Raw genomic sequence first — 25,130 nt, 5'->3', positions numbered from 1 at the left:
CAGGATTAGCCCCACCTCCACCGCCTCCGCCACCTCCTCCTCCTCCTCCGCCGCCTCCAAACTTGAAGAACGAACTCCTTCGTCAGTGCTTGCGATGGGCCTGCGGTGAAGCGCTGGCAATGGAGCCCGATGCCGAACCGGAGCCGGAACTGGAGCCGGAAATCGAACCCGACCCCGACCCGGACCCGGACCCAAATCCGGGCTCAGCCTCCGGCATGGACTGCAGCACAGCGGCGACGCTGCCGTGGCTGGCGCGCTGCTGCGACTGCGAATGCCCGGGATGATTGGAGGCGGACGACGACGACGACGACGATGACGACGATGACAAAGTGGACGCCCTGGCCAGTCCACTGTGCCGCTTGGGGATCACAAAAGGCGGCGGCGGCTGCGGCGTGTACTGCGGCGGCGTGGAGTTCGCCGATGCCTGGCGGACAAACGACCTGGCCGCCGGCACCGAACCGCTCCGGGCAATCGCCCCAGTGCGCGGCGGTATGGCCGGCGGCGGTCCGGGTGGTGCGGTCATTGGTGTCCTGATCTTCGGCGGCGGGGACGAGATCGAGGCCAGACTCTCTGTGGATGGTTGCGATGGAACACGCGGCGGCAATTGCGGCAGCTTGCCGGGATTTGGTGTGCTTGTGGGTGCGGGTGTGGATGTGGGTGTGGAATTAGGAACTGAAACTGAAACGGACACTGAAACTGGCACTGGCACTGGAACCGCCGAAGCGGTTGCCACTTGGACGGGCATCCTGGCCTGTGGCTGCACCGTGGACATGGTGATGGTGGGCTTCTGCATAGGCACCGTGTGGCGTATGGAGATGCTGCCCGCCTGGGATTTGCCACTCATCCGGCCGGGATTGGCCTGTGCCGCTGGAGCACTGGTTGCGGGCACTGGCGGTGCTGCAACAGCCTGATGTTGCTGCTGCTGCTGTGGATGCTGCTGCTGTGGATGCTGCTGCTGCTGTTGCTGTTGCTGGTGCTTCTGCTTTTGCTGGGCATGGATGTCCTGGATTTGCGGCGTGATAACCACAGGATTCTTCTTTTGATCCTGACCGGCGGCCACGTAGGAGAAAACGCACAGCACCGAGTAGCATATCTGATCGGACTACGGAGCGTATACGTTATTTGAAATAGCTGCTGCACATGGCCATTTTCTTGTCTTCAAAATGAACAGTGTTTTTTTGGGCGGTGTTGAAGTGAATTATGTGGACTTTTTGGGTGGTTTTTCTTTGGGGTGGACGGTGCTTGCACAACACAACAAGGCAAAATAGCAGAAGAAAAAGAGCATGCAATTCGCAACATTTGAAGTGGAACGACAACAACCAAAACTCAAGTGAAAATATAGGAAAACAAATGCAAAATATATGATGGTAACAAAAAAAGGTCACAAAAAGTCTAAACCAAAGAACAATTTTTTGTTGTTTATGTTTTGATTGTTGTTGTGGTGGTATTTCTTTTCTTTTTAAGATGTTGCAGGAAGTACATACATACATAGGAGTTACATAAAAAGGATTCTTGATTTTATTTACATAGATTTCATTTTAGGCACATTATTTATTCGCGCTCCCCAGCTGAGGTTGATCCATCTTCCAGCGTTTCCTTGGGCCTAAGCATCTCCGCCGATTTCATCGTTCCAGCAATGCTTTTGTCGGTGACTGTACCTCGGACGCCATTCAGATGACAGATGTAGGCAAACTGCACGGAGGTCACGCGATGAAAGCTCAGGACAATTTCCGACGCCTTAGGTTTCAATTACACATTTTGGTTTTTCGGTTTCAGTTTTAAATTGGTGAAGGTTATTTTTCGGTGTAGTTTTTTATTTTTTATTATTAGATGATATATGAGTGGTGTTATTGGTGTTTTGTGTGTTGTTGTTGCAGGCATTGTTTGTTGTTGAGTAGTTGAGTTGTTGTTGACATAGAAATATATTCACAAAAAACGAATGCAACGAACCAAATGGAAAACGGAAACGGAAAGAAAGGAAAATCGAAAATCAAAGAGATTATCTCAATATCGTACATACAAACTGTCGGTGCAATTGAATGTGCCATATCATACAGTGGAAAAAAACTTTCTGGAATCTCCATATAGATATGTTTATACAAATATATAGAGATGGGTTTTTGGGGGTCACAATTGATTTGTACAGAAATTTGCATAACTCGGCAGGCTTAAGCAAGTTTATGTACAGTAAATCGATAAACGATAGTTCCGGAACGGAACGGGATGCAACTCGGAACAAGTGGTGAACAGTGCTTGATGGCTATGGTGGCGATCAGTGGTGGAATTAAGGTTTAATTACAGTACTCACCATGCTTGACTGGTACTTCCGCTGGATGAGATTGCGCGTCTTGGGATCTGCAAGTTCGGAAAATAGAATGGAGTTAATTAAGGTCAAGGTACAGCAGTAAGCCACTGGCTAACACAGTACTTACTGTACTCCTCCAGCACAAAGATACCGCCCTTCTGGGTGAAGCACTTGCGGATATGGTCCAATCGCACGAAGAACTGAAATTACGTGCGGAGAACAGAGTTAGTTAGGCTTCAATGCCAAATGACACCTTCATTCTTTCTTCGGCTTCAAGGCTCCATCACGGAACGAAACGCAAGAATGGAAAATAACGGAAGGGGAAACGGAACGGAACTAAATCAAGCAAAACGCAACGCAACTAAAGGGAACGATAACGGAATGCAAATCATAAGGCGGTTCAACCAAAAAGCTTTCACACAGAACGCTGTTCAACAGAGGAAGAGACTGGTTGATAGGCAGAGCGGGAGTTAGAGAGAAATAGTTGAAGAAGATAGCGTATACGCGTGGGCAATAATGTGTAATAAATTAAAGCAGTGGGGAGTTTTCTTCGGATTCTTCAAGTAGTTTTTTTTTTTTTTAATATTTTGGTGTATGGCCAAAAGTACAGTTACCAACCCAACTAAACGAAACGGTACGGAATTGGAACATAAGCAGGCAGGCGGGCAGGCAAACAAAAGCTAAATGCTACGCAAGCGCTTGGGTCACACATATTGATCTATTTAGGGCGGGCAGCAAGACAAGGACACCTAGTAAAGTTGACGACATTCATTTATGTACACAGCACCCATCAGGTGTTTCCGCAGTAATTAGTGCTCAGGACTAAAAACTAAAACAATCAAAATAGTAACGTAATATGAAATGAAACGGAATGGCAAGTAAAACTCAAAAAAATGCAACGGAAGACAGAAAGAGAATGCAGCAAAATCAAATGAAAGTTCGGTAATTAGTTAGGTTTACTTGATTTTTTTTTCGAAAATCTTTTCTCTTCCATATATCATATTGAGTATGGAACTTTTATTAGTCAATTTTTTCTTTAGAGGGAGAGGGGATTCTAATTAGCACTTGTGAGATGGTCGTATACTACGTAGCTTGGAATTTGGATACGAAGGCGTTGGTTCTATGCATATTATACATATATTTACGAGAGTTGTTCACCTGAGCAACCCCAATTTGCACTAATACAAACGCAAAACAAACTAAATAAAGCTACAGTGTTTGGTGTCCGAGTGTGTGTACTTCTCTAAAGAAGTTGTTAGTATATAAAAAAGTTAAAACACTTAAGAAAATGATGTTAACCAAATAATTGTTTCGTTTCTAAGGGGGTTCTAGCAAAGGTTTTTTTTTTTTTGGGTAGCAAGTCTGGAACACTTGGCAATGGAACAGCTTATAAGTCACCCTCTCATTCCCTGAAAAGCAGCAAAGAGAAAAGGGTGAAGTCGTCGGTGACAGTCGCTCTCACAATTTGTAACTCCTTGACTTCATAGAGGTTTCAAGATTTTAAGAGGGTGTATAGGAGCCGGTTGGGAAATGGGAGAGGGAATAAGGCAGAAACACATGTAACGGCATGCAGCATGTGGTACTACCACTAAAAACCAGTGGATATGATCGGATTAGGATCGATATTCGATCACTTTACTATAAGCCAAGTTGCTTTCCTTAAGTTGGCTCGATATCAAAGATTTAACGAAACAATAGGCAAACAGAGGTAGAGAAAGTCGTAATATTGGTGAAATAGAAACAGATAGAGAGCGACAGAATGGAAAAGAAAGGCAGGAAAGCCAGACTGTTAGCGATAGCTTATAGATATTGAAAAGAAAACGCCAGCATTTTTGGTTTTTTCAGCTTACGACTATATTAATTGGTTTTCTAAGTGGGTTTTTTTACCCTAAGCATACGTTTTCATTTAAGTTTTTTGTTTCTCATTTTATTTAATACTTTCTTTTAATTTCTTAATTATTAAACTACAACTACGTTTGGTGTTTAAGTCTTTGCTAAACAAGTAACTCTACACAAGCAAACTCAAAATCAACACTAAGGAAACTTTATAGGTCTATTGTTGGTAACTCGGTGAATTGTCTGGCACACGCTATAAGGGGAATAGAACGAAAGATTAAAAAATAGAAGCTTGGTCACAGGGTTCGTTTTTTGTAATCTAAATTTTAAATTATTACAATTTTAAATTGCATTTCATTTTGTACATTAAAGATTTCTTTTGGAGATCACTGAAATACGAACCCTGCACTATTTTTAAGGGGTAGTCTAAATGATTAAGGAGCTGCTTTCCCTCCAAGTGAAAAGTCATCTAACTTAGGACGCAACCAACGAAACAAAATGGTACGGAACTTAACGGAACAGAAAAAAAAGTGTTGAAACAAAACGAAATAGAATGGTACAGCCATGTGTGTGTTCAAATTCTTGAGTTGGTAATATATATTTTTTGGGTATTTGTGGAATTCGTAGTCTTAATATTGCTATATATAATTAAAGCTTGCTTATCAGCCAAGTGCCGTAAAGCCTTTTTCACAACTCAAAACATGATTGTGTCTAGTTTGGGCGTTATTTAACATCTTCGCAGAGTGTTCGGACAGACAAGTGTGGTGAATTATGGTAAGCTGCGTTGAATTGTGGTGCAGTCCTGGCAAGGACTTTAAAGTGATTGCACTTGAGGTGTGGAGAGTGCTTGACATGCTTTGGAGATCTTTATGCCACAGTGTGGCCAGCTATGCTTTGGGCGAATAGTGTGACCATCTATGCTTTGGACGACTAGTGTGCGTGCTGGCTAACACTGAAAATAAAAACATACACTGGAGGCTTGAAATAAGAACGAAAAGATAAGGTGTCGAAAATGGTTAATCTAACGTTAATCAATAATAGTAGTCAATCGATAATCGGCATTAAGGTATACCAACTGTACGGCTCAGTTTCGATTAAATTCAATCAAGTTCAATTCAACAAACAAACCAACCAACCAATCAATCAACCAACAGTTCAAAAACGAAAATCTCAGTTGGGTTAGAGAGACAGAGAGAGAGAGATAAGGATCATAACACAAAAGATATGGGTAAATAATATACATTATGGTATATATATTATTTTTGGCTTAAGGTTTAAGTTCAATATAAACTACAAATTTATTTTATTTTTTAACTGTTAAATGCCATATCAGATTATTTTGTATACTTTTTGGTTTTTACCTTTATTTTTTTTGGGGGGTGGGTGAAAGTGAAGGATTAAATCAAGTGTTATGAACGCAAAAGAGTCCAAGTTAAAACTCAAGAGCAACGCAAACTAAAATATATTTTATATTTTTCTTTTATTTTAAGTGAGGGCCAGGAGGGTGTTGGGCAGTGGGTGGATGAGGACGAGGAGCAGAGGATGGGGGTGGGGTTGGGTGGTGGAGAGCAGGGCATTTAAAGAACAATAGTTGCTTATAAATTTAAGTTCAAATATAACAAGAAATTTGTTCATTGCAATACCTCGAAATCCTTTATCGTTTTTTCAGACATTTTCAGATCGTTTTATCATAGATTTTTGGTTATATTTTTGATTTTGTTTTTTTTTTTGGGTTTTTTTTTTGTTATCGTTTGAGAAGTAGACCAATCATTGGAATAATACAATTCAATTCGGTTCGGTTTTGGTTCGGTTTCGGATCGGTTCGTTCCGGATACGGAACGTGATTTTTGGTTGGTCCACAAAGGAGGGAGAGCGAGCAACGGTGCAGCGATCCGCGTTCGACAGAGAACATCAAACAAACAACAAAGAAAATTATAAAAAGGAAAGTTGAGAAAACGGTTTTTTAAACTGTTCATTCAAATGTTTTAGTTGCATTTTATTTTCTGTTCAATTTCTAATTTGCTGGCAAATTTGTTTTTTTTTTTTTTGTATAGTTTTGATTTTTTTTTAAAGTTTTTTTTGTTAGATACTAAATAGAAACGATATGAAATGTGGTTGTTGTTGCTGTTGTTGTTATGTTAGAGTCGGTTGCTTATAGACGGTGGGACATTTTGGGAGTTTTCAATTTTGGTTTGGTATCGGTATCGGTTTATCGGCTTTACAAACTTAACTGTGGAGATATCATGGGTAGGACATGGCTACTATATCTTAAATTACATTTGCTGTTTGTACTTGTTGTTGTTCGGTTATCATACTTAAGGAACAATTTGGCATGAAGTCACTACCAAAAAGTGAAACGGAAAATAAAAACGCAATCGAATCGAAATGTAACGAAATGGAACAATGGAACTGAAAAAAGGGCGTAAGGCAGAAAGTTCTGAGCTCACGAAAAAAAAACTTCTTATATATCGCATATATAACACAGAAAAAAGATAGAGTTAGGAGTAAGAAGAGAGACAGACAGAGACAGATATATATATAGAAAGGAAGTTATTTATATATGTATATACGCATATATGTTTGTAGAGATAGCGAAGAGAGAGACAGGAAACGAGGAAATCATAAAATGAAAATCGAAATAAAACTGAAAACGAAACAAACAAAGCACTTTAGAGGATTTTGCACAAGGACCATCTCAAAAGTTACCAGTTTAGAATACTTCTTTATAATTTTTCACTTTATTTCTTTCGTTGCATTTCTTTGTCATATATATATATATAAATATATATATATATATATAGATTCATAAATTTTGTTTTCAAGTATGAGCTTCGAAAGGTTAATAGAAGGCAAATGAGCAAAACGAAAAATAAAAACAAACAATACATCTTAATCTTAGCCCAGAACCCATTTGACCATATCAAAGGGAAGAAGGAAATTCTATATATTTACAGGAACACAAATAACTTTGCCAAAGGTACGAAAGAAGAAATTCTTTGGACTCCAACACTTTTTAGGGACCCTATCGAGACAGACGAGGTTTAAGTCGATGTGTAATTTATACCTATTTTAAGAGTCACTTAATAATTGCTTGTAGTTATAGTTGTTCTTGAGGTAGATCGATTTTTTGTTTGTGGTTATTAGGGACACTTTTGACGTGGGTGTTTCGAGGGTACATTTAAAGTTCGATTTTGATTTCTATGAAATACTCTTACGAACGATACTAATCGGTAATCGTAAATCGGTTGTTGGTAGTCAGATTAATCGATAATCAAGACAATAAATGAGGTTAAGATGACAATATCAACATATCAAACGGTGAGTATAAGTAACCAAACGTAAGGATCGTAAGAATCGTAATCGAAAAGAATGAAAAGGAGAATTGGGAATTTCTTGTTTTCTTTTGCTATTGGTTTTGATGGCGTTATTATTGAATCGATTAGGTAATAAATAAAATAGAGAGTATAATGAATACAGCATTCAGTACATTCACTAGCACAATATATGAGTATGATATAGATGGATTTTTCTGCATATATATATTTATTTGTTCATATATACTTTCACTTGATCGATTAGAAATTGGATAAGATAAAAGATTCGATTGATTTTTCAATTTATTGTGGATTATATAATGACTTAGGAATAATATAAGTAGGTATATAAGAAGGCGAGTCAAAATAAAATGCCAAAACCAAAGCCAAAGAACGAAAGAGAAAGAGTTAGAGCGAGACAGACAGATAAAGAGAGAGAGAGATAGAGAGTTCGGTAAAGTATAATACGTAGTTGGGGCTTAGCTTGGGTAGTTGGATAGGTGAAGTCGGGTTCCGGTTGGGGCTAACAAATGAAAAGACCCGAAAAGAAACGGTATAGGCTAAGATGAAATACGATATCCAGATTTTCTCGGCCTGGAATATACATTTAAATAGTCTGATACTCAATTTCAGATTCGTTTATAGACTTTTGGGGGCAGACTTGGGCGGACCTACGTCTCCTGAAAATATGTGTCTGTGGTTCATTCGCATTACGATTACATAGGTTAGACATATCGGAAAAGCACGAACTGAAAACCAAACATAATTTATATATATATAAATATTTATACATATAGATGTATGTATATTGAGAGGGCCCTTGATCTTGATGCAGTCGATACACACACACTACAAGGAAATTATCGGAGTCCGATCGAACTAAAATATCGTAAGAAAAGGAAATCAAAGAAAGCCAGACTGAAAAAAAAAGAAGTGAACCAAAATAAAACGAAATTAAACTACTGGAAACGAAACACTGATACGAAGGCAGTGGGAGTATGTATCGATATCTGGACTGATAGTCGCGCATATGTACTGGATCTGATAAAGACTGATCCTGACAAAATTAGTGTAATTCTCGATTGTGGGCTATCCACTTTCACCAAACAGATTATTGGTGGTTTCACAACGGTTACCCAATATGGGTGTGAATCTTTTTTCTCTATTACAGTTTATCAAATTCATTTTCAGATCTGGTGTTCCATTGACTTGGTGACCCACATCAGCACCACTTAGGTGACCCTCTTCTCTTCTCTATTCGCTGTTTGGTGACCCAAAACAACATGGTAAAAAGGTCAAGGTCTTTGATTATGTTTGGGAGTAAGGAAGATTATTATGAGCTAACAGTGTTCATCTCAACTCAACTAATCATGGATTTCGTGGGAGGGGGGGATTCGTTTCGGGAAATAGATGCTTTGCTTGATGAGGAGTGGTGTACACAAAAAAAACGAATACTAGTAGTTTGAGGCATTCGGAGATGAAGCTGGTTGTGTATGAGTATTGGGTGTAACCATGTTGTATGTTTCGTGTATGCCAAGTGTAGGTGGGGGATCGACATATGGCGAGATCTCGCAATCACTCACCTTGCTGTTGGAGAACAACAAACCGACACCCTCAAGGCACACCTGCAGCAGGCCGCCCTCGCCCGTGTTCATGTCCTGAACCGGAAACTCGCCTCCCAGCTCGGGCACATTTGTGGGCGTACCGCCGCGCTCCATTGCCTCCTTGATGCAGTTGTACAGCTCCTTGCACTGTACATGGAAATAGCGGTGGATTAAACTAGACACCTTAAGCACCTTGGGGGTCAAAAGAAAAACCTCGAAGAAAACCCACCTTCCGCGTATAGTATTTGTGCAACTGTGTCTGACCACCATTGCGGCGCCACAGGCAGAGCAGCTTGGTCTTGGGCGAATAGGTCATGTTGACCAGCCGCTCGTACCACCAGCGCTCCACAATGGTGCCATCCACCGATCGCAGTACCAGCCCATCGTCCCGCACCTCCATAAATCGCAGAGGTCCGTTCACATCCGTGCCCTGATGGACGGTGAAGCTCTGCCGGTGCAACAGTCGTGAACCCAAAGGTTTCAGATCAATGTCATTGCCGTTCTGCAAGAAGAAGGTATTTGTACATTTTATATATAGCCATGTTTAGGTCATAATAACCTACCAAGTTATTGATCTGATCAACTACGTTGTGCACCTCCTGGGAATATACCAAGCCAATGTGACTCTTTCCCAGAAGACGCCGAATCTTTCGTCGGATCTCGTCCTTGGTGACATTTAGCATCACCAGAATGGCCGTCAGGTTGTAGAGCATAGTGGATAGCAGGCGATCTTCGTCGTGTTCAAGACGCTTGCGCTCCGATTCGCTCAGCGATTTGTAGCGCTCCATCATCTCAATGGGACCCTATTTGAATGAAAATAAAACACCTGAATGAAAGAGATTTCTCACCTATCATTTATCGATCTTACCTGATCCATTCCGATCATATCCCTCTCTTGACTAACAGCGTCTAGGAAGGCATCCTCCCAGAACTGCATTTGGTTCCAAAGATTAAGTCGATCCTTGCCCAACAGTCCCTCGAAGAGGTACACCCGCGGACTGTCCGGTGAAGGTGAGGATGAGGTGTTTATCAGGTGACCGCCAGTGTAACGAAATCCGGCACTTAGCGTCGACTTTCCGGACCACAGATTGCCAGAGCTCTTCTTGGAGTCCTTCGACGTGGTCGTCTGGAAAATGTATTTGGCATTAGATTGGGTCTGGATTTTGGTTTGTGGCCTGACACAGGATAAAGTAACGCGATCGGAGGGGAGGGACTTTTAAGATGGTCGCAGTAGTTTGATTTAAAATTTGTATCCCGAGCTCAATACAGGAAATGCTATGCATAGCTGTTTCAGGGAAAGATGATTCCTTGTTAAGGATTCCCAGATTCATAATTCACTTTCTGTGACAGTTCAGAATTAAATGAGAATTAGGAATCATTTTTAGAAAATTCAAATGGTAACTTGATTTTTTGGACAAGTAATTATTATTTCCGTGTCTTTGGAACCTCTGGGGTACTTACATTTTCGTACTCGGTGTCTGAGACCGTGGACCGGCAGCTGGAGGGCAAGCGGACGCCCAGACTGACAACGGAGAGCGCCCCCGTAGAGCCAGCAGCCTACGGATTACACACACACACACGAGGAGTGTTAGAGAACTCTACAATCGGGTATATCGGTTGGACGTTAACGATACGGGATGTAGGTGGGACGGTGGGTGGCGGTTACGAATATAGATACGGTGGGGGGATCGGCAGACTACATCGATTGACATACATATCGCGATGCGATATACATATATGTTATATACTGATGCTATTTGGTACTGATTTATCTAGTTACTGAGATGCTGATAAGCGATACTACATACGATATACGATATACGATATATACACTGAGTGATATACAGGATTGGTTTAGCAAGCTGAGCACAATCGGCATGATGGGATGGACGGATCTAAGTGACTGGGTGGCACTACGGAACTACACAACTTACATCCGAATCGAAGGAGGTGAGCATGTTCTTCAAGGCACTTCTCTTCTGCGACAGCATGTCCTTGAACATCTCCGTCGTGGACTGGCCATCCTGGCTGTCCGCCGACGACAACCGGCGATTGATCGGAGCTCCCGGATGTGAACCACCACCAGGACCACCGTGTGGCAATTGGGTAGAGCTCTTCCGCGACTCCTGTGGCGATGCCCACTCGCTGCCCAAGGCTGAATGCGAACCATTTGGCGAGCTTGGCGATCGCAGGTTCTCCCGACTGCCCATTGGACTGGCCGCGTGGCTGGAGAGCAGGCTGGAGGACATGTCGCTGCCCTCGTTGATCTCCTTGCTCCAGTAGTGCGTGTGCGCCACCTCCATCAGTTGGAACACAGAGGCCATACCGCCCAGGCCGAAATTCGCGAAGGTCACGTCCAATCCGCCGGCTATCGCTTGAACGCACTTTAGCATGCCCTTCCACACGGGCTTCGTCACGCACTGCAAAGATAAATGGAGGGGTTATGTCGGGTTTCACAATCCTTGAAGTTCAATATCTTCCAGATCATAACTTAACCTACCACATCGTCGATGTGATCATCTGGGGCGATCTTCTTGTCCAGCGTCTTGTTGAGCTTGCTGAGGACCAGAGTACGATAGGACTCGTCCTCCATGAGCTTCTTGAACCGGTTGAGCTTCAGCCAGCCGACACCCTCGCCAGCGAGCACCTGGTTGGTGACATCCTTGAGGAAGGTCTGGTTCTCGGCATTGCTGTGCGACCGCTCCTGGTTTTGTTGACGGGTCAGCTCCTCCTGCGTTTGCCTCGGACCCGAGTGCTTGATCAACGGCGTCCGCTCAACGAGACCTTTGCGTCCGGGAAACGGATCGAAATTGATGCCCGTCTTGCTCTTTCCAGATGACACACTAGCTGGTTTCTGTGGCATAGGAACCTGCTTCTGTTGGTTCTCTGCAATGTGACATTTTGGATAAGTTTATTTCATATCTTTGAGTTTGTCGGTCACTTACTTTTGCCAAACATGCCCGAGAACATGGTGGATGTGGAGGAGGCTAGACCATTAAAATCAGTGCCAATGGAGGAGAAGAAATTGTTGCCACCACCCATTCCGCCACTTTGCTGCACCTGCTTGTGGGTGGCCAACTGGGAGCCAGGAGATTTGGGTGGCGGTACTGCCACGGCCGTCGGATGCTCCTCGATCTTAATGATGCCCTTCTTGGTGGCCGCCTCCTTGGCCGTCTTGGTGAGATCGCCTAGTGTTGACTTGCCCACGTAGGTGAGATCCTCCAGGGTGTTCTTGCTCACACCAGCAGCCTGCTTGGACACCTCCAATGCCTGCTTGGAAGCCTCTCCGGCTGCCTTCTTCGCGTGCAGCGTGAACTGTGGACCCAAAATCGAATAGGTATTAGCATTCGGGTCTTAAGGAAATTGTTTCGAAACTACACAATCGCCTATGTGGTGCTAATAATCAAAGCTCGAGTCCCTCAATCCACCAGGTACCGGATTGAGGTCTACTTTTAAGAAATCTACAATGGCACTACAAATCCCATGAGAAGATCGGTGGAAGGGTGTGGTGAGGATGTGGTTGGTAGGATGCTTTAAGAAAGGGTTTGGTTGTGAAAAATCAGTAGTGACATTTTTACGATATGTATTTTATATGTAATGACTGTGAAAAATAAACTAGAAATAGGGATAATAACTTAAAGGATTGAATTATAATAAAAAAAAAAGATTGGAAATATGTGTAGCCAGATAAACAAGTAGTAATATGTATTTTTAAATTGCATGCGGTTTGCTGGGTAAAGAGTTTTATGTTCAGATGGGTGACCAGATGGATGATAAGCTTAAATGATTTCTACAAATCTTCCCTGCTTTAATTGATTTGATGTCTATAAAGGACTTACGTTATTCAGTTAATGAAATGTAGTGATAAGTGAATGTAGAGTGCGGTGTTATGAATAGAGAAATGTTATTAGATTTAGGCGATGTATGATAGCGTGATCGGTGGATCGGTTCTGGACGGATGGGATGGGAAAGTGCGGCGGGAGTACCAACCTTTTCGAAGGTATGACGCATTTTGTCGTCAAGATCTTCGTCCAGCGCATGCTACAGTACGGTACATTCATTTCAGGTTCAATCAAAACAACGCAACACCGCCAACATAAAAGTAAAAGATAAATAATAATCAGAAAAGAAAAACCAATAAACCACGAAGACGTAGAAAGAAAAGGAAAGAAAAACAGATCAACGATCAGAGCACAACAGCACATCGAGTTAGAAAATTTGCCCCGAAAAAACCCCAGATTGCACTCACCTTATCCACATGGGCTAGTAGACCCTCCTGACTGCTCTGTCGAGTGGTTTCCCGCACCAGCTCTTTGGCATGGGAGGCGAAGTTCTCGAAGAGGGAGCTCTGGGAACTCTGGCGTCCAGGACTGCTCGAACTGGAGCCGGAACTGCCGGTCCGGGCCAGAATATTACTCACACCCGGCTGCTTTACCGGTGGCGTCAGCGGTGGCTGCAAATATAGGTATTTTTGATTGAAAAAAATAAAAGGGATTTAACTTAAACTCCCCAACTCACCGGTATCTTCTTTTCGGGCCGCTCGGAATCGCTGGGATGTCTTTGGAGCTTGGAGCCGGTGGCTATGATCTTGCCCGTGACCGTGGAGCCCGTGTCCGATTCCTGCTCGATGCTGGCCATCTTGATGGTGGCCTCCAGTCGCATGGCCAACGGTGTGGCCAACTCGAAACTGGGTGCAGTGGCTCCACCACCACCAGCTGCTGCTGCTCCTGTTGCTACTGTCGATCCCAGAACTTGTTGGCCGCCCTTCGGCTGGAAATCAAACTCCGAATCGCGATTGAAGCTCGGCGAACTTAGGTCCGAGCGACTGGAGGATGAGGACACCGGACTATCGGCACGCTCCTCATCCTCCTCCGCTTTGCTGGCCGCCGCATCGGCAATGCCCTCGGGATATTGCAGCTTGCTGGGTGGATGGTAGACCAATGCCGGGTCCAGATTCGAGGATAGAGTCTGGGGCACCACATGCGGTCGATTGTACGAGCCGAAGACGTCATGCTGACTGGGCGACAGATCCGAGGAGGCCATTTCCGAGACGAAATCACTTAGGGAACTGTACGAGGAGCTGCTGCTATCCGCTCCCTCTGAATCCGAACCACTCTCGTCCGTCGGCTGGCACTCAAGTTGTTTCAGCGATCGCAGAGCTCCGTTCAGCGAGCTTCCATCGTCCCACACCGAAAATCGAATTGGGGTCAAGGCGTGGGCGAACCACTTGGGCTTATCGCCCACCTGCATGGGATCCATAACCCCAGTTTGAACCCGCAGGAAGGCCACATTCGTGGGCGTTAGTGACCACTCCGCCAGAAACTCCACCGCCTGAGTCCGGGCGAATTGGTTCAGGAACTGTGAAGCTCGTGGTCGGGATCGCAGGAAACTATTGATCTGGAAAGCGACCACTGGACGTGGATATAGCCTTAAGGTTCGTGTATGCTCAGCGAAATTAGCCAACGTATTTTGGGCATTGAAAAACCGCACCATCGCCACTCGTGTGGCCACGTCCACCGAATCCACATCTGTGCCATAGACGAATGGATTTAGGGCTGGTGAGTTCATCGGACTCGGCTGCCGGGAGCTCATCGCCCCCTGTGCTGACATCGAGTTCCGTTGACTGGCCTGTGCCGAGTGCGGTGGCGTCTGAAGTGGTAGACGCACCTGCGATACCCTGTTGGATAATCAGAACAATAAAGTATGAACAAATCGAAATCAATAATATCTTTAGAAAGGATATCAGGTATGGATACGGAAAATAAACAACAAACAATAGAAACGGACAAAAAATAACGGACAATGAACAACGGACAATTATCATGAAACAGAGACCATGAATACAACACTAAACCAAAATCTTCTATTGGTTTTAATCTTTAATATGTTTTGTGACATTTAATAGTAAGTTTTGTTACAATGACAAGAAGACTTTAATTTTTCAACATGTTCAATTCGTAATATGGACCTTTAAGATCACTTACCCGAGCAATGGTGGTTCTTGGAGACTGTCCCGTACCGATGGCAACAGTTGTTGCGAGGACACCGCCGTATTGGTGGCCGTCATTGAGGTGAGTGCCTGTGGAACAGTCCATTTAGAGCAATTAGTAGGGTTAACTCTCAGCTCAAGCCATCTAAATGAGGACTTCAACTTGGCTAACTATAAGATTTGGGGGGTGGGAGGATCGGAAAGCTTTTTGAAGGCGTAAGGCCACTTCAGTTATTAAGTAAGTTAGTTAGTTACTTAGATAGTTAGTTATAAAAGTTGGAAAAGGGGGAGAGATAGAGAGACTGACTGGGCATGCACACGAAACACGTAACACTATAAGACAGCGACAGATAGTTAGAGAAAGTGATAGAATCTTCGGATGGAAATTACGAAATTTCCTTCACTTGAAAGAAGGTAGCCTAGCTAATTGGAAACCCTTTTTAAAGCTTCGCTTCAGACTAAAGTTCAACATCAAGAGTTAGGCCATTATGTCTATGTAGAATGACTGTGCATGCGGTTAGTTCTATGTTCTATGTTAAGTAATTCTTTCGTTTACGGATATTCACATATAGTTAGTATATTCTTAATGGATTATGTTTAGTATGTACAAACGCTTTCAACTCAAATATAACGATAAACGAAAACCAAACGTAGTTAACACTTTTGCGAACGATATTTACACCAAGTCCAGCTTCATCCATCAATAGCATAGCCTGCCGATGTTGTTGTTGTTATTCGATTTGTTGTTGTTGTTGTTGTAGTAGTAGTTGTTGTTGAAGTTAAAGTTGTGATCGAGTATAACAAATTTCATATAACAGATAATGCATGAGTGTCAAAAGTATAGCATTAGAGTAGAGACAGAGATGGACACACATCAATAGGCAGAAAGAGAGGCAGTGAGTACACAAAAAAAAAACATAAAAAAAGAAAGAGAGAGATAGAGAGTTGTACAAGTGTTTGAGGAGTTTTTCGATGGGGTTAAAAATTAAATTAAAATAAAATATTATTGTGGTGCTCTCTTAATATTTGCTTTATTACACACCAGAGAACTCCATAAGTAGTTAGATATATTTATTGGAATTAAAACAATCACACACCAAAGTTTAATGGAGCAATGATAACGATTGAATGACAGCGATAAAGATAGCTTCTGCTCTAGGCAATTCCCTTGTGGTTGAAATTCTCCTTAGGAGCAGGCAAATTTTCAGGTGATCTCGGTTAAATAGACATGGAAAAGCGACATTGGCTTTGGGCCAAGTGTATGACATGAGCGTTTATTGAACGCAAAATGTGCGAACCGCTTACCAGTACCTAGGATGAACACATTTTCACAAAAACACATTTTTAAGACTCTGGAAATTCACTTTTTAAAAAAAACATAAACATAAAATAAACCAAATAAACTATTTCCTTTGTAAATGTTCCTTAACAAATTTAACTTGAAATATAAATATAATATAGTAGAAAAAGAGAGCTTCTGCTTGGGCGCCACTTCTTTTGGAAGACAAACATATCTACCACTTCTTCCAGTATATATTTTGTTTCTAACTTTGAAATCATAGAAGATCAGAAGGCTTTGTGCCTTTGGTTGAATCACAACATTGCTTGTCTCACTCACTTCTGCTCACTCATTAGTCCGAGCTTTATATATTATATAATATATTTTTTGTATAGTCGAGTTCGGTCACTAAGAGCCATGTACAGTCCCCACATCGCCCTTCTATCGACCGTGCAGGCCAACGACTCCCGTCACCGGGCCAAGCTCCGTTTCCAGCGCCGTCCCACGGATACCACCTTCACGGATCCGCGTGTGGAGCAAATGATCGTCTACCGGGCCCTGCTGGAGCACCTGCTGCAGCAGAAGGCCCACTTTGACCATGAACGGGAGCTGGAGCTGCAACGCCTCGAACGCTTTCGCTGCGAGGGAGCCACCGAGCGGCGACTGCAGGTGCAGGAGCAGGTGGTCAAGAAGGTTCAGGCCATGATGCCGGGCATCGTGTTCAAAATGCGCAACGAGGTGGACAAGCTAAAGCGCTTCTTTGACGGCGACAAGGAGCAGGAGATTCGCCAGCTGGACACCGCACTCTACGACCATTGTCGCGATCTCCTCAAGAACTGCCAGCTTCTCCTGGACAATCTACATTGATTCGTCAAATTAAATGTTACCGTTCCCATTATCGTTCAGCATGTCAAATTAATTTGTGCCAAAAAAATACATAACACGAAACCAGCCCTCATTACACTCAAATAAAACAGTCACTATTAAAAAACATTAAAAAAACATATTTTCTATACCTAAAAATATCCTAAATATTCTCTTTCTTTTGTGTGAATTTCCAAAGTTTAGGAATGTAGTTTTTAAATGCATCCATTTGATTTTGAAGATCAAGTTATATATACAAAGGCCCAAGGACGAGGAAGTGTGGCTTACCTGCTTGAGGTGGTTCTTCAGGATGGTGCCCTCGGGCTCAGGTAGCGGTGGTATTTCCTCGTATCCACCAGTCGGTGGCGTTAGTTTGGTGGAGTCCAGATCGACCACCCAAATGTCATCCGGTAGCCTAAAAAGTATAAAATGAGCAATTAGTCCTCTACAAATCAAAAAAAAAGAGGGAAAAATAATGCCTAATCTTTAATACTATTTCTTAAAAGCAAATCCTACCGGAAGTTCTTTTTGTAAACCAGGAAGGAGGCGGGCACGCCGATGACAAAGGGCGTAGGCGCCAGGAGCAACTGCTCCGCACAACTGAGGCAGGTGGGCAGCAGCGGGATGACCGGGAACATGTACTCCAGCGGATACAGCATGGTGACGAAGGCCATCACCGACATGGACAAGGCGTTGTAGTCGCGCGACTGGAACAGCACCTTGTTCTCCTGCATGATCAGGGTCCACACCTTCAGGCAGGTCTCCACGCCGAGCAGCTCCAGCGGCAGGTGGAGCGGGAAGTCCACCAACGAAAAGCGAGTGTGGTCGGGCAGCGCGAACAGCAGTGGCTCATGCACCGTCGGCGACAGCACCTCCACCTGAAAGGATAAACCAATCTTAATACCTTTGCTAAGGAACTCTTGTCGATTTGTTAACTACATTTGGGTACAGGGTTTTTATTTAACCCTTCTATATACCTCTACAAGTTCGTCGTGTAATTCCCTAAAGATCTGCATTTAAATCTTGAATTATAATTTTTTGTTGGATTTTTTGTCATTTTTTATGATGAAACCCCTTTCCTAATTTCTAAAATAGCATTACAGAAAAATGACTTAAAACCTGCACATCTAAGCCCATAACTTTTCTAATTGAAGTCATATTTTTAAGTGGCATACTTTAAAAGTCTTGTGGTTTAATTCCCTAAAAATCTGCATTCAAATCTGGGTGTGTAATTTTTTTTCGATTTTTTGTCATATTTTATGATGAAGCCCCTTTCCTAATTTCCGAAAAATGGCTCTGCATAAAATTGATCTAGAACCTGTACTTTTAAGGCCATAACTTTCCTCATAGAAATCCGATTTCGAAGTGGTATACCTCTAAAAGTTCGTGGCTTAATTCCTTAAAAATCTGCATTCAAAAATTGGTTTTTCATTTATTTTGATTTTTTTTTTTATTATTATTATTTTTTTTTTTCCTAATTTTCGAAAAATGGCTTTGCAGAAAATTTATCTAGAACCTGAACTTTTAAGGCCTTAACTTTCCTGAACCTATTTACCTAAGTGATCTTAACCACTCACCTCGACTCGTGTGGATCCGGGCACCGGAACCGGCGTGGACAGCAGTCGCAGGATCCAGGTCTCGATTTCTCGGACATCGTGCAGGACGATGGAGGGCGTGGCGTCGCTGACATGGCCCGTCAGCACAGTCCACACATTGTCGCGGTTCATCTTCTGGGAGGCGCCCACCCGCTTCGGCGACGAGGACTCGTTGCAGGCATCGATCAGCTTCTTCAGGATGAAGAGGCACTCGCGGAAGGTGGTGAAGAACGGATGGTGCGAGATGATGCACAGCGAGGTGAGCGACTGGTTGCGCAGCTTCGTCCTCTTTCGGGAGGCACGCGGCGAGGGGGAGTGGCTGCCGCCGGACTCGGAGTCCGCCGATGGGGCCATCAGGCCCAGCTTGGGCACCGCCGGACCCGCCGACGGGTGGTGTGACGGATGGTGCGACTGGTGGTGCGACTGCTGCGAGTGGTGCGAGTGATGCGAGTGCAGGCGCTGCTGGTCCGAATCACGACGAGAGGTCAGTTCTCGATCCGAATCACTAGGCGCTACGTTACTTCTGTAGTCGCTAGAAGAAGTTAAGAGGCCGTAACTATTATGGAAATGGTTTGAGATGCGTTAGACGGGGGGTTTTTGGCAATCAAAAGTGGTATTTGTTTGTCTGAGTGTACGGTGTGACCCCATTGTGACCCCCACATCCTGGCACACAACACTTGCCTGCTAAATGCCGAATCCGAGCTGCGTTCCATGCTCTTGCGCCACGATTCCCGCCTGAAGGCCGACGACCGCCTTCCGCCCCGTCCACCGCCTCCGGCTCCGCCAGCTCCACCGCCACCGCCGCCATGGCCACCGGGTCCTCCGTTTCCCGGACGATCATTACCAGCTCCCGCCGAGCCCGCCACCGAACTGGGCCGCTCGATGGGGCGGTAGAAATTAACGCATATGCCATAGCGCGTCTTGCCCGAATCCTTGTCGGTCAGCGCAAAGACGAAGGAGGACATGTCCCGTATGGCGGAGCCAGTGCGTCGAGGTCCCACGCTGGTGCACCCCTCCGGCTGGCAGAAGTACACCATGTCCAGGGGCAGCGGGAAGTCAGCATGGTCCGATGGGGGATAGCGACGCAGAAGATCGGGCACCTGTTATAAAACAATACAAATAAGTATTTAAAATAATAAACTTAATTTTGGTAAAAAGGAAAGTACCATAAAATCCAAGACATTTTAAATCTCTACATTTCACCGTATAGAAAACGCCTAATGCGTACATTTAAATGAAACAATGAAATACATTATTCTAAGTAAAAGTAAAGTATACTTCAGCTCTTTGTATTCATTTAAACTTGCATCAAATTCTAAATAAGTACAGTGAAATATCCACCCCTTCCATAACTCCACACCACATTATGGTAGAATTTAAAATATGATTTTTATTATATAAATGTATACTTTAAAATCAAATCTATTTGTCTACCTATTCTCATTGATAAAATACAAATAAAATCCCTATGGTCTAAAAGTATATTTCAGCTTTTACTGTGCGACACAGATTTTTGTACTGTATAAATTTAAACTTCCATTGAAAATGAAATATTCACTGCACAGTAAGTTAAATAAAAGTTGGATTTACAATATATTGTTTTAAGCTTTAAATCAAATCCATTTGTATTAATTCATTATTCAATAGGTAGATCTATTTACGTATACAAATTGGAACAGTGAAATATGCACTATTTTCATTACTTAACAGCAAGGGATAAATCAAAGTAGCAATATAATCAATGACCGACTTACCTGCACCGGCGGGGCCTTGAGTCCTTGCAGTCCTTTTGGCATCGGTGGCGTCGTGTGTGCACCCACTATGGCCATGTAGTCCACCAAGCGGGGACACAGGGAGGCTTTCTGCTGGTCCGACATCCTGGATTGTGTTTGCTGTCAATGGAAGGCAAGGAAAAAGGGGAAAACATGAGTGTTGCCATGACAGTAAGCATGATGAGGCAAGGATTATTTATCCAAGGACTGTTGCATTTAAAAGAGTTTCAAGGCTGAACTCATTAGAACGAAGGCAAGGCTTATTAAAAAAGTGAAATCCGCCTTCAGGGCCTCCCAAGTGTTACATTCAAAGCCTTCTGAATACAAGACTTATGAAGGTTTCTATGGATCCTATAGGTTACTTTACGGGAGTACATGGATGATTAATGTTTGTTAGATGGCTTCATAGTTAAGGCATCCCTTTATCGAGACATATTAATCATGGCAATGTCAAGCCAACTCCCTTCGGACCTCCGCAGATTTCGGGTTAAAGTCAGTCAGTCAACCCGGTGGCCTTCTCTTTGTTGGCTCATGACCTTGCCGCAGGCAAACTAATCCGGATTCAGAGTACGGGCTGCCAATGGAGACCAACTGAGAATGGCAAACAAAGCCAGTTCGGGTAAATTGAATGTCAAAGCACAAATACTTTAAAGTGCCCAATCACAAATTGCAAACCCCCCATTGACGTCAGAGGGAGTGAACTATTGTCGGGTGCTGGGGTCTCTTAAGGTGCCCACATTTCTCCTGTGGGCGGTCCAAAGAATGCCAATTTAGCGCTCTTGGCATGCGAAACCCTCGGTAAGGCGGCACGTGGAAGTTGCCCCAAGGCCGATGGCAAAATGGTGGGATGAAGTGGAAAAACCGCGAGGCAAAGTCAAAATCAACATCCAATTCAACCATCATCAGCGCATCCATCACAAATTAATCTCACTTCATTGACAGGCTTCATTGACTCAGATTAAGTCAAGAATTCACCAACCAAATGAGCACAGGGTGAACACTTCAAGGATGGTATTTTTAACTTCAGACATTAAACTTTCTTTTTAAAGTTATAATAATGCTTACAGTTGGTTTTAATAAAATGAGACCCAGAAATAAAGATTATAGGGCCACGCTAAACATGTACATTTTGAAAACAAAATCACGTCAAGGATATAACGCAAACTTGTAAAAACTTCTAACATACCATTTTAGTGGAATCCTTTTTTGATGTGTAAGGGCATGGAAAAGTTTGCCAGCAATGGACTCATACGTTTTCCTGGTCAACCAGTCCTGCAGTCTACATCCCACCACTTGTCAGGGCGAATCATGTCAAGGCTATAGATGCAGCCCCAAACATCAAAATCCCCCCGTTCTCCCACTCGTTTGCTCGCCCCGGGAAAACTCATTGAAGGGATGCCACTTTGGGGGTACCCCATACCTTCCTCAGACCGCAGACTCCGCGAAATGACATCAGCCTGGACGTGACAGGCGTTCCAATCCCAATATCCGTTCCCATTCCCACTGAAGGTTAAAAATAGTCCAGAGTATCGTGGATAAGAGCGAAACTGTCATTAACCGAAAAATTGTCAACGTCGGTGTGGCAGCGTGAGTATTATTATGAAATCATCCAGCCATCGGAATCGGAGATGTGACGTGTGGTATTGGGTCTGATTGCGTGGTTTCGAGTGTCCCAAGAACTTGGACCAGCCACTTGAGACTCGAAGCTCTAATGGCAGTAGCACACTTCCCAAAAAGCCTATTGATTAACGCCCAACTCATTCCCCGTCCAGTCACTTGACACTTTCTGGTCAGCTCAAAGCTCTAATGGCCTTACCACAACTCCAATTAACTTATAAATTGAATGGAAAGCATTATACATATAGCAGATTTACCATAATAATGGTATAACATTTATGAACTTGTGAGTTTTAAAGTTGATATAAGAAGTTTTTTCCCCTACTTTTTGCAAACCTAGTACTATTCTAAGTAAAAACTAAATAACTTGTAGTCTATATATTTCATATTTTGTAACTCATTCGATTTCTGGAAGATAAATGAAATGAATATGGACTGTAAGTTTTGTTCATAAGTTTTAAAAGTACTTTCATCTTTCTTGACAGTAATTAAAGGTGGGACATTTAAAGAGAGAAAAGAGGAACTTGTGTATATCTGTTGTCTGCGGGTTACAATAAGAGCCCATAACAATCGGACAAGCCAGGATAAAGAAAATAAAGCGTTTTTGAACGTGAGCTTAGGGTCCGATTTCGTACTATCGTCGTGCAATGCGCCTTATGATAAAACAAAACGAAGAATGCAATGGAATTCCTTGGCTGAATTAAGCGTGACGAAGAAAAGGGAAAGGAAAAGGCAAAAGGAAGCTGAAGCAAGGATTCTTTTGCTGCATTTTCCTTTTTTTTTTCTTGTAAAAGCTCTCCTGTCACCACTCAAGCCACTTAGAGTGGGCAGAGCATGTCTGTCAGTCAGTCGAGCTCTGGCGTGCAATTTCCATTCAACACCCACATCCCCAAACCTCCTGCCTTGTTTTTTTGCCCTGTTTCCATCTGCATCTCCTACTCCGATGGTGTGAATGACTTGTTGTTGCCGCACTTGTTTTGTTGTTCTGCACGTGCCACTGCAGGGGTGGAGTGGTGGGGTTTTGAGGGAAGGAGTGGGCGGAGGGTCCTTCTCTTCCACCCGTGGTATCATAAAATCAATAAAGGGCTCGGCAATTGCATTCCCTGACAACAAGCTGAAGCCACATCATCAGCACAGCGCATACATAGATACAGTCGTACATCAAGGCCAGGCCACAAATGCTGATGCCCAATGGTCTTATCATTCGGGTATTAACATTCCCCGAGCATAATACGATGGCGCTTAGAAGGATAGCACCACAGTGGAACTGCACTTGGTAAATATAATTAAAGGCAACAAAATACTACTACTACTACAAACTTTAAAGTACAGAGTAGGCAGAGGTATTTATGGCCAAGGATTTTTTTCCTTAAACAATACTTGTAAAAGTACTAATTTCTTTTTGGATTCAATCAAAATTAATTTTGGTATAGGATTTAATTCAGCACCAAAAGAAAATAACATTTCTTAAAATCCTTTCATTTTCTTATAAACAGTATTCCAATATTATTACTTTAAACTCAAGCCAGAAATCTATAAACAATATAAAAAAAGGGAACATATATATTTTGTTTATGGCATCTTAATAGTCAGTTATTATATGAGATCATTATCTATAATTTAACCTATTTATTACACCAAACTTAACCTCAATATGCTATCTTACGTTCAATTAGTCATCTCTATAATTGTTCTTAATTGGAAGTGTCGCGGAACAACCCCTGCTATAATGCGTGTAGATAAAGTTGGCCGAGTCAATTATGGGTACATGTTTTTTGGGGCTATTATCTTGACCGCAGCTGTGGCTATATATACAATCCGTGGAATGCAAAAACCCGGGAACAAGCAATATGCTAAGTGAAAATGCCTTGAATGTCGTTTTTTTGGCTCCGAAAACTCCCGCATAAATTCCGAGTGCTCAGTGCTCAAAAGTATGCTACCGAAATTTCGGCCCCAAAAATATATGCGCAGAAAACACACACACACTATAAACGAATGTGTGTGTATATGCGGAATGTGGATAAAAGGGGGAGGACAAGGCTAAGCAGCAATGACACACACACACACACGCAGAATTTGTACGTTCTGGCGTACGCAACAAGGTCACTGGAAAAATCGTTAAGAACGAAAAAAATACACACTCGACAGCGGAATAGAAACAACAATGATATAGTGTATATGCCGTATACATACTCAAACTCATTTTTTGGGCATTTCTTAGCTCTGCAATTATAGCCTGGATACTTACCTTAGCTCACTAGTTATTGTTTGTTGTTTTTAGTTAGTTAAAGGTAGTTTTTCTCCATCAGAGTTTTGCATTCTGTTGACATGGCGTTGCACCGACAAAATTCACTGGAACAATCACTTTATTTATGTCTTTTAAATTGTACAAACAGGAAAAAAAATATTGGCTTCTTTTCTTTTTTGCTCAGCTCTCGTGGTCAGTTGCAGCCGAAGGACCCTCTGTCGCAGCTCGTTAGCTCCTGCTTTTATGTAGCTGACTGCGCGCTGGCTGTGGTGTGACTGAATTTTCTAGCCGTCGAGCGGAGCAGATAAACCAAAGGACGCCAACTAACCAACCAACCAACGGACCACCCCGTTACCACTCCCCCCTCACGGTCCCTGCTCGGGCACCACTGCAATGTGCGATGTGGTGGTGTTGAAATTCCTCTGCTCTGGGGTCTGGAAGTGTGCCGTTATACGAAGCGCTACGAAGTTGGGCGACCAGAGTCGAAGAGCACATTTCCATGCCGCACTTGTTGGATTCTCGTTGACGGATGGAAAACTGCGCATGACCCGCGATTTTACTTTAGTGATATCATTTCGGATTTTTCACCGATATATCTAGCGCTTTATTTAGATTACCCCCACAGGTATGTGTATAACATTAACTAGCCTGGATTGTCAGATATACCTCAAGAGATTTCGATATCGGTTTGTTTCAAAACCGTTCGT

The 25,130-nt window shown here is 43.1% G+C and overlaps 2 protein-coding genes across 11 annotated transcripts; one reads left to right on the top strand and one right to left on the bottom strand.

The window, feature by feature from the left end:
• Window positions 1-42: 42 nt before the first annotated feature.
• On the bottom strand, window positions 43-24,679 carry LOC108049025 (MAP kinase-activating death domain protein). Of its 10 annotated transcripts, none has more exons than XM_044461404.1 (23): window positions 24,424-24,679; window positions 20,541-20,678; window positions 19,468-19,886; window positions 18,769-19,318; window positions 17,708-18,069; window positions 17,480-17,606; window positions 15,729-15,761; window positions 15,044-15,138; window positions 13,578-14,736; window positions 13,309-13,512; window positions 13,050-13,100; window positions 12,005-12,374; window positions 11,560-11,945; window positions 10,994-11,479; window positions 10,521-10,616; window positions 9,928-10,185; window positions 9,623-9,862; window positions 9,289-9,561; window positions 9,039-9,206; window positions 5,785-5,793; window positions 2,433-2,505; window positions 2,309-2,355; window positions 43-1,102 (listed from the first exon to the last, which is right to left on the bottom strand). In XM_044461404.1, exons 2-23 carry the CDS (start codon window positions 20,661-20,663, stop codon window positions 83-85), a joined length of 6,549 nt encoding a protein of 2,182 aa, XP_044317339.1. In that variant the 5' UTR covers window positions 20,664-20,678; window positions 24,424-24,679; the 3' UTR covers window positions 43-82. The 10 variants fall into 10 exon arrangements, with proteins under 10 accessions (XP_044317339.1, XP_044317340.1, XP_044317343.1 ...); XM_044461411.1 differs by having other exon boundaries at window positions 997-1,737; XM_044461405.1 differs by lacking the exon at window positions 5,785-5,793.
• On the top strand, window positions 15,645-17,459 carry LOC108049026. Its single transcript, XM_017130041.2, has one exon. It carries the CDS (start codon window positions 16,745-16,747, stop codon window positions 17,192-17,194), a length of 450 nt encoding a protein of 149 aa, XP_016985530.1. The 5' UTR covers window positions 15,645-16,744; the 3' UTR covers window positions 17,195-17,459.
• Window positions 24,680-25,130: the final 451 nt, after the last annotated feature.

The sequence above is a fragment of the Drosophila rhopaloa genome, unplaced genomic scaffold (genome assembly GCF_018152115.1).
Source record: "Drosophila rhopaloa isolate 14029-0021.01 unplaced genomic scaffold, ASM1815211v1 contig_3, whole genome shotgun sequence".
Classification (NCBI taxonomy): Eukaryota; Metazoa; Arthropoda; class Insecta; order Diptera; family Drosophilidae; genus Drosophila; species Drosophila rhopaloa.
This window is presented reverse-complemented; position numbering and strand designations above follow the sequence as displayed.